The 7,873-nt window shown below is 43.7% G+C and overlaps 1 protein-coding gene across 1 annotated transcript in view; it reads right to left on the reverse strand.

Annotated features, from left to right (window-relative positions):
* Positions 1-1,790, reverse strand: part of SYN3 (synapsin III) — a 222,028-nt gene extending 220,238 nt beyond the window's left edge. Inside the window, exon 1 of the mRNA XM_056847571.1 lies at positions 1,477-1,790. Within this exon, the coding sequence (XP_056703549.1) occupies positions 1,477-1,790 (314 nt within the window). The remainder of the gene's footprint in view (positions 1-1,476) is intronic.
* Between the last annotated feature and the right edge of the window lie 6,083 nt (positions 1,791-7,873).

Raw genomic sequence — 7,873 nt, forward strand, 5'->3', positions numbered from 1 at the left:
CCTTTCACTTTCACAGATCTAAGCGCTGTCTCTGTCAGCATTAACTGGGGATTTTTGCCAATTTCCCCTTTTTATTGAAGACCTCCATTTTGCCCCCTCCTGCTCTTCCTGAGGATACCCAGCCCCCCCCCCAGCAGCATTTCAGGGAATGCAAAAGTGGGAGGGAAGAGCCAGGGAACTCCATTCTGCTGACAGATGTGCCTTTCCATTAGCAGAAACCAACCTTTCAGTTCAACCCAATGCATTTAAATTGTTTTTACAGGAATTGTATTTGTACTGATAGGAATCATCTCAAAACCATTAGTTGAGATACGCATAGTGATATTTCCCATGGTGACATAGCACAAGTGATATTGTAAATTCATTCATCCCTCCAAACAGCCTACAAAGCAAATAACCCAGAAAAAGGACAAGGAACAATCAAATGTCGTCTTCTCCCCCAAACAAGAGGAACTACATGTGAACTTCTCTTCAAGTTCAACTTCAACCTTCCGAGGACTTAGAAGGCTTATAATTGTACTATTTGTTACCATGACATGATTTTCATCTCTTGGTGACATTTCTCATGTCAACATAAAAGGAGAAATTCGTCCTTAGTTTACTGCTGTTGTTTCTGTGATAACATGTATGGATTTCGTATTACAGTACATTTTAAATGTTGTACATGATTTTAAAAGTTGTGAGCAATCTCAAGCAGAATATATGCCTTATATACATACAACTGCCCTGATCTGGATGGCCCAGGCTAGCCTGATATCGTCAGATCTCAGAAGCTAAGCACGGTCAGCCAGTTTAGTAATTGGATGGGAGACCACCAAAGCATGTTGTGTAGAGGAAGGCAATGGCGAACCCCCTCTGTTAGTGTCTTGCCTTGAAAACCCTACAGTAGCTCTAGGTTGGGAAATACCTGGAGATTTAGAGGATGGAGCCTGAGGAGGGCAGGGTTTGGAGAGGGGAGGGACTACAATGCCATAGAGTCCAATTGCCAAAACAGCCATTTTCCCCAGGGAAACCGCCTGGAGATCAGTTGTAATAGTGAGATATCTGCAGTCACTACCTGGAAGTTGGCAACTCTATCCTACAGGGTTGCTCTAAGTCAACTGCGACTTGATGGCACATTACGCACACACACATATACATTCTCAGTGTTTATTCTTGAAATACTTGTGTTGCTGGTATAAGACCCACCAAGGATGTTGCTACTAAGGTTGTCGGATCCCTCTTTGCCATCGGCGGGAGGTTTTTTTGGCAGAGCCTGAGGAGGGTGGGGTTTGGGGAGGAGAGGGACTTCAGTGCCATAGAGTCCAATTGCCAAAGCGGCCGTTTTCTGCAGAGGAACTGATCTCTATCGGCTGGAGATCAATTGTAATAGCAGGAGATCTCCAGCTAGTACATGGAGGTTGGCAACCCTAGTTGCTACTGAAATGGGATTCTTCCCCCCCCCCTTCCTTAAGATAATATAGTGTGGATACTTACCAATCTGTGTGTGCATCATCAATTACTAAGAGGATTTGGGGTTTCTGCTGGACAACGGGAGTGGGGCTTGCTGTTGGCTCAGTCAGTCCTGCTGCTGCCTGTGTGGTCTGCTTCATGGCACTGGAGATGGAGCTGAAGATGCTGGTACCAGAAGACAGTGGAGGAAGGGGCTGCAGGGGCTGCTGCCTCCTCTCTGTTGCTGGGGAAACGGGATTGCTGGTGGAACTGTCAGGGCGCTGAAGGTCCATCATGTAACCGTTCGGCAAGTTGGCCACAAAACTACTGTCGGAGAGGCGCCGTCGCAAGAAATTCATGGTGAGGACAGCTTCTCCAGAACCAAAGTGAGTCAAAATAATGGAATAAGGAAGTCTAAAGACTTGCTGGTTAGCTGGATGAAATGCTCTGTCAACTCGAATTGTTCTGCGGGAAGGACACTCCTTGTTTTTCCTATATAATTATTTTGTAGGGTAAACCTGTAAAATACAATAAGAAAGAATACGTTTATTAGGCCTTTATAGAAGCGCCCATCAGAAGCGTGAGTGATCTTTGGCATTTTGGCTCATGTGAAAATAAAAACTCATCCCAAGTTAGGTTTTTGAAACATAACAAAACCATTCAAATGTTAGCTCTTCCCAGACACTTTGACAACACATACTGGGCGCTCAACAACTGTGTGTATCAGCAGCATTCTCTACCAGGGAAGCTCCTGATATGCATGGTGGTCATATTGTTGGAAAAGGGGCAACATATATATTCTGATTGCATCTACAGCTTCAGTATGCATGTTGTATTAAGTACTGGCCAGGGACTGAGGGCGGGGTGAAAATATAAATAAATAAACCAGAACTAGGGCTGCCAGGTTGGCCATTTTGGTAGGCAAACTTTACCCCGTTCCTGCCACTGCTCAAGTGAACATCAGGAGTGAAAAGGGATGGGGGGAACAGCAATCACACAACCCCATGATGTCATTTCCAGTTGAAAACCCAGAAGTGACATCACCTTGCCATGCAATGCTTAAGGAATCCCTAGAGAATCAGGCAATGTAGTAACATCCCTTCCAGGTTTTCAACCAGAAATGACATTGAGGCAGTATGCAACATGTTCATGCCAGTCTCCATACCTCAGGTTCTCTATGAACCCTAGAAAATCGAGTGGTCAGTTTGCATGTATGTGCATGCAAAATATGCACATTGCCCTGTTCAGACAACATGGCAACTTCGCGTATTAGGAGGATTTAGGCATGGTTGCTGGCCTATCAGAATGTGTAGATGTTTCATCTGAAAAGGGCTTTTGTGAAGAGGGGGTAGTAAGATAAATGTGTTCACCATGGGCATTTTACCTTTTATAGTACTACCTTCAAGCTGCCTAACTGCCAAGCTCAGCTCTGCCCTAAAGTTGTATATTGTAGCCTATTGTAGCCTATCCACTGCTTGGCAAGGCCTCTGTTTTTATAATCCCAGATAATCAGAATCAACTCATGGTGGGCTGCTCTTTGGAGATAGGGTTGCCAACCTCCAGGTACTATTACAACTGATCTCCAGATGATAGAGATCAGTTCACCTGGCAAAAATGGCTGCTTTGGCAATTGGACTCTATGGCATTGAAGTCCCTCCCCTCCCCAAATCCAACCCTCCTCAGGCTCCCCCCCAAAAACCTCCCACTGGTGGCGAAGAGGGACCTGGCAACCCTATTTGGAGATCTGAACGGTGTCTGATGAATCACATCACACAAAGGCCTGCCACAAAGACTTCACCTTTTCCCACCCATTACAATTCTAGGATATCTTGATAGTTACTGTTCAATGTAAAAAACAAAAAACTTTCCAGCAGGAATGAAAAGGCAGCTAAGTTAACAATTTGTTGGCAGCCCTTAAAATAGAACTGCCACTGTTAAAAGTAACGATCATGATTTAAAAAAACACCCTGAGATAAAGAAATTTTCACTTATGTTTCCGAACCTCACAATGTATATTATTTGTTGTGGGAGGATCAACCAAAGAGCTCATTTTGCAGCAGAGCTAAGTCATGGTAACGCAGTGACTTAGAAAGGCCTTTTATGATGCCTGCTTATCAGCAAAGGCACAGGCAGCCCAGGGGAGGCCTGTGATGCTGGGTAAATAAATCCAGTTCTAATCCTTGAAAATTATAGAGGTCATCTCCATCTTTAAAGTCTGCCTAAGAAACACACTGCTTATTCCCTGTTCCCCTACTGTAGGGTCTTTCAGTGTAAGAGGTACTTTGCATTTCTGACGCAAACGCCTAACTCCCACCGTTCAGATTAATGCGCTCACATGTGTGCTGAAGGCATCTCCCTCCCACCATCATCAAAGATTCAAATTGAGGGAGGAAGCAGTGCTGCAGATTTGGAGAGGGATCTAAACAGGAACTCTGCAGATTTACTGAATCATGCCACAAAAAGAATCCAGCACTCTCAACGCCCTCTCCCCCTTGATCACTGACCTTGCCCTTCCTCAAACTCTTTCCTCTCTATTGTAGGTTTGATTGTGGATGACGTAATCTGCATTGGCAAAGACTCAAGTACCCTGCAAACCTTGTGCAATTCCTGATTTCAAAGTAGCCAGAGTCTCACCACACAGTCTCTTGATTGGCATTAAAAGAGCAGGCCTATCCTCTGCAGAGAAAGAGAGAGAGATGAGTTTGAAGTGCACTGATCTGAATAAAAATCAAGATGCTTGATGTACTTAATATACAGGGCCTGGCAAGATGCATTATCAACTCAAATAAAAACACCTATGAGAACAGTGAGCAAATTATTGGTGCTCTCACTATAAGGAAGAACCACACTTTTCCCAGATTAGATTGCCGCCCTTCTCTGATGGATACAAAACATAATTTTCTCACATCATCTGAAGCCTCTCCCCAGCGTATTTAGCTGTCAGAACAGATCTGTCTTTTCAAAGGCAGGGAAAAAAGTGCATAGCCCCTGAGGTTGCAAGACTTTGGTATAACAATCTGCAGCTAAACCAAATACATACAGTATAGTTATTACACAGGATTCAAAATCAAACAGATAATGTGAAGATTAAAAATATCCAAATGGCTAGCCAAAAAAAAATAAAAATCCAAATATCAAGAATAGAGTCAGATACTAAATATTAATGGGAATACTATGAACATACTGTGCCTTATGCCTTTTGGGGGTGGAGCCAGAGGAGGGCAGGGTTTGGGGAGGGGAGGGACTTCACTGCCTTAGAGTCCAAAGGCTAAAGTGGCCATTTCCTCCACTTTTCCTGGTTGGCACTATGCCACTCAGTACAGCGTGGCATCTGGGGCTGACATAGTTCATTGGGCCAGACTTTTCCCGGGGAGAGGTTTTTCCATGGGAGGGAAAGCTGAAGATGGGGGGGAAGGCTAGTGGGAAGGTAGGTTGGCTGAGCCCCCCAAAGCCCTTGCAGGCCCCCACTTGTGATTCAGTATTAAGAAGAGAGAGTCAGCTGGAGATCAGTTGTAATAGCAGATCTCCAGCTAGTACCTGGAGGTTGGCAACCCTAGTTAGGCCCTCCCTTTCCTCAAATCTCAGCTCTTCCATTCAGCCTTGGGCACAGCCCCCCTTCCTTACTGAAAGGAAGCCTGAGCAACTGCAACAGGAACTAACACTTTTATTGCAACCCTGGCTCTGCTTTCCTTTGTCCACACCTCCAGAAACGAGGCCAGAAACACAATGAATCCGTGTATGGCTGCTGGGGCCATCCTTTCCAAGAGCTGAATGACTACTCAATTTGTAAATAATTAATGGCAGACAAGGAAGACGTTTTGTAAAATGCAAAGATTCATAATTGTAGGCCTGGAAAGTGCAATTGTCTCCTGGTTTTTCTTTTTAAAAAACTAAGAAAGAAAAAATGTTAGTGCAGTGGGCAAAGAAATCTTACTGTATTTCACTTGTAGATCCCTACGTGTTTTGCAAGCAGCTTAGTCAGGGGATCTGTAAGGTAACCATCTCTCAGAGTGTTCCCACTGTGAGAAGGCTCCTTGGGCCTGGGATGCAGTCATTAGCATGTTCAAAAATGCCACAGATGCAACAAATCTAAGATAAATTCTACTACAAAAGAAAGCCAAGGAGAACTACAGGTCCCAGGTACCTGGAAGATCATCATTTCCGCGTTCCAGGTACAATGGAGAAGTCTTCTGGTGGACACATTAACAATGGTCTTGGGGAAAAACACAAGCTTTTTGCTGATTTTTTGGGGGAAGTAGCTCCTATTAGCTCCTGCCATTCTGAATCAACCCAAGCCAATGTGGTGTAGTGGTTAAGAGCAGTGGACTCTAATCTGGAGAACCGGGTTTGATTCCCTGATCCTCCACATTAGCAGCGGACTCTGGTCTGGAGTACCAGATTAGACTCCCCACTCATCCACATGCAGCCTGTTGGGTGACCTTGGGCCAGTCACAGTTCTCTCAGAACTCTCTCAGTCCCACCTACCTCACAAGGTGTCTGTTGTGGGGAGGGAGGGTAAGGGAAGGTGATTGTAAGCCGCTTTGAGACTCCTTTCAGCAGAGAAAAGTGGAGTATAAAAACCAACTCTTCTTCTTCTTCAAAGAGAGGTCAGGTAACACTATACATTTTTCCAAGAGGCATCGAGTGCCACAGTCCAAAAACACAAGTTCCAATTTAACTTGAGCTCACAAGTTGCAAGATTTAAAAAAAAAATAACAACAGGAGCATTTATTTTTTATCATTAAACTGTTCATAGAGAATGTGTACTGCAGATGCACAAAGCTGGGACCAAAATTTCAACTATTAACCACCAATTGTATAAATCATGGAATGTCGGTATACGGCACTGAAACAGCAGAAGCGAAGGGAACTAGAAGTGGTCTGCAATTCGGAATCAAAGCAAATCATACAGCATTCAGGTGAGCAGTACTGGAATTATACCCGTTCTACTAATTCCAGTAAAATGGAAAACTTCCTTAAAGTTTGGGACCGGGTCTATAGCTGGCTGATCTGGCAATACTTCCTGAACTGTGATTTTAAATTTTGGGTTTTATGTTTTTTATGTATTTTATTGTATGTATTTTATCTATGTTGTAAGCAGCCTTGAGCTCTGTAAGGGAGAAAGGCGGCTAATAAATGTTTTACAGAAATAAGCAAACAAATACTTGGATTTATACAACCATAATTGATTTATGCCAAGTCCAGGGCACAATTATCACATGCAATACACAGCCAAAATGACTGGCACATTTGTTTGTTGAGCGCAAAATACAAACAGTGAATCAACCCTTCTAACTCCATCTGTGGTTCTTCCTCTCCTGCCTTAAAAGAGATAGGAGGCCAGAGTGTGAAAATGAAACATGTGATTGAAAAGCCCCTGGCCGCCACTAACCCTTCCAAACCAATGATGATGCACCCTCATCATCTTTACACCAGACAGATTCTTATTCATACAATAATACCAACCTACACGGCACTTTACAAAAAAGCATAAGCATAAAGATACCAGAATTCCTGACCCAAGAATCTTAGAACCCAAATTCTGAAAATAGAGAGAAGGGAGGGAAAAGAGAAAAAAGGATCGCAATGGGTAGAGCCGCAGACAGGAAGGGAGAAGAGAACTGAAGATAATGGAATGAATGACAGACAATTCGATTAGACATACTGAGGGCTGTTTTATTTTAGGGATGTGCATTTCTTTGTTTGTTTCAAAGCCTTCATTCTTTTTTGTCAGATTTGCTGTCACCCATGTTCATTTCTGTATTTATATTCATTTGTGTTTTAACTGGGAACATCTCTGGCTGTAACGCCTTTGTTCTCACTCCAATTCGGATGAAATTTCCGTGGACTGTTCCACTCCCACGAGAGATCCTGGCTGCTACATTTCATACAGATAAAGGAAAGGATCCCAGTTTTAAAGGCGAGAACAAGCAAAACACAGGGAAACAGATGAAGCATATGGCATTCATTCATTCATTCATTCATTCGTGTTACGCTAACAGATGTAACGAATGAGGTTTTTAAATTTGTTTTTTCGTTAGTTTGGAAATGAATACATGTCTCTGGTATATTTCGGTTTACGTTAGAACCCAGTTGCCCAATCTGCTTCCCTCAGTTAACCTGCCTAGGAATGCTCAGGGAGGATAGGGCAATGAAATAGGCTGAAGAGAGATCTACAGATGGATCCACCCAAAGACAATCTGCCATACTACAATGCTATGAATGCTTGGGTGAGTGCGCTCATCTTCCTGCATAATATCTCCTGATATCCCAATTCTCCATCAGTTTAAACCTGCCTGGACAGAGTTAATATGTGGAAGTGGGAGTCAGGACTGTGTCCCATGCCACTACCCCTGATGTACATGTGCCAAGAACCCAGGCATGGAAAGCACTAGGGACCGAGCCTGTGGGGCAGCCCTAACCACATTCCATCTACATTGTC

Source organism: Euleptes europaea, chromosome 3 (genome assembly GCF_029931775.1).
Source record: "Euleptes europaea isolate rEulEur1 chromosome 3, rEulEur1.hap1, whole genome shotgun sequence".
Taxonomy (NCBI): Eukaryota; Metazoa; Chordata; class Lepidosauria; order Squamata; family Sphaerodactylidae; genus Euleptes; species Euleptes europaea.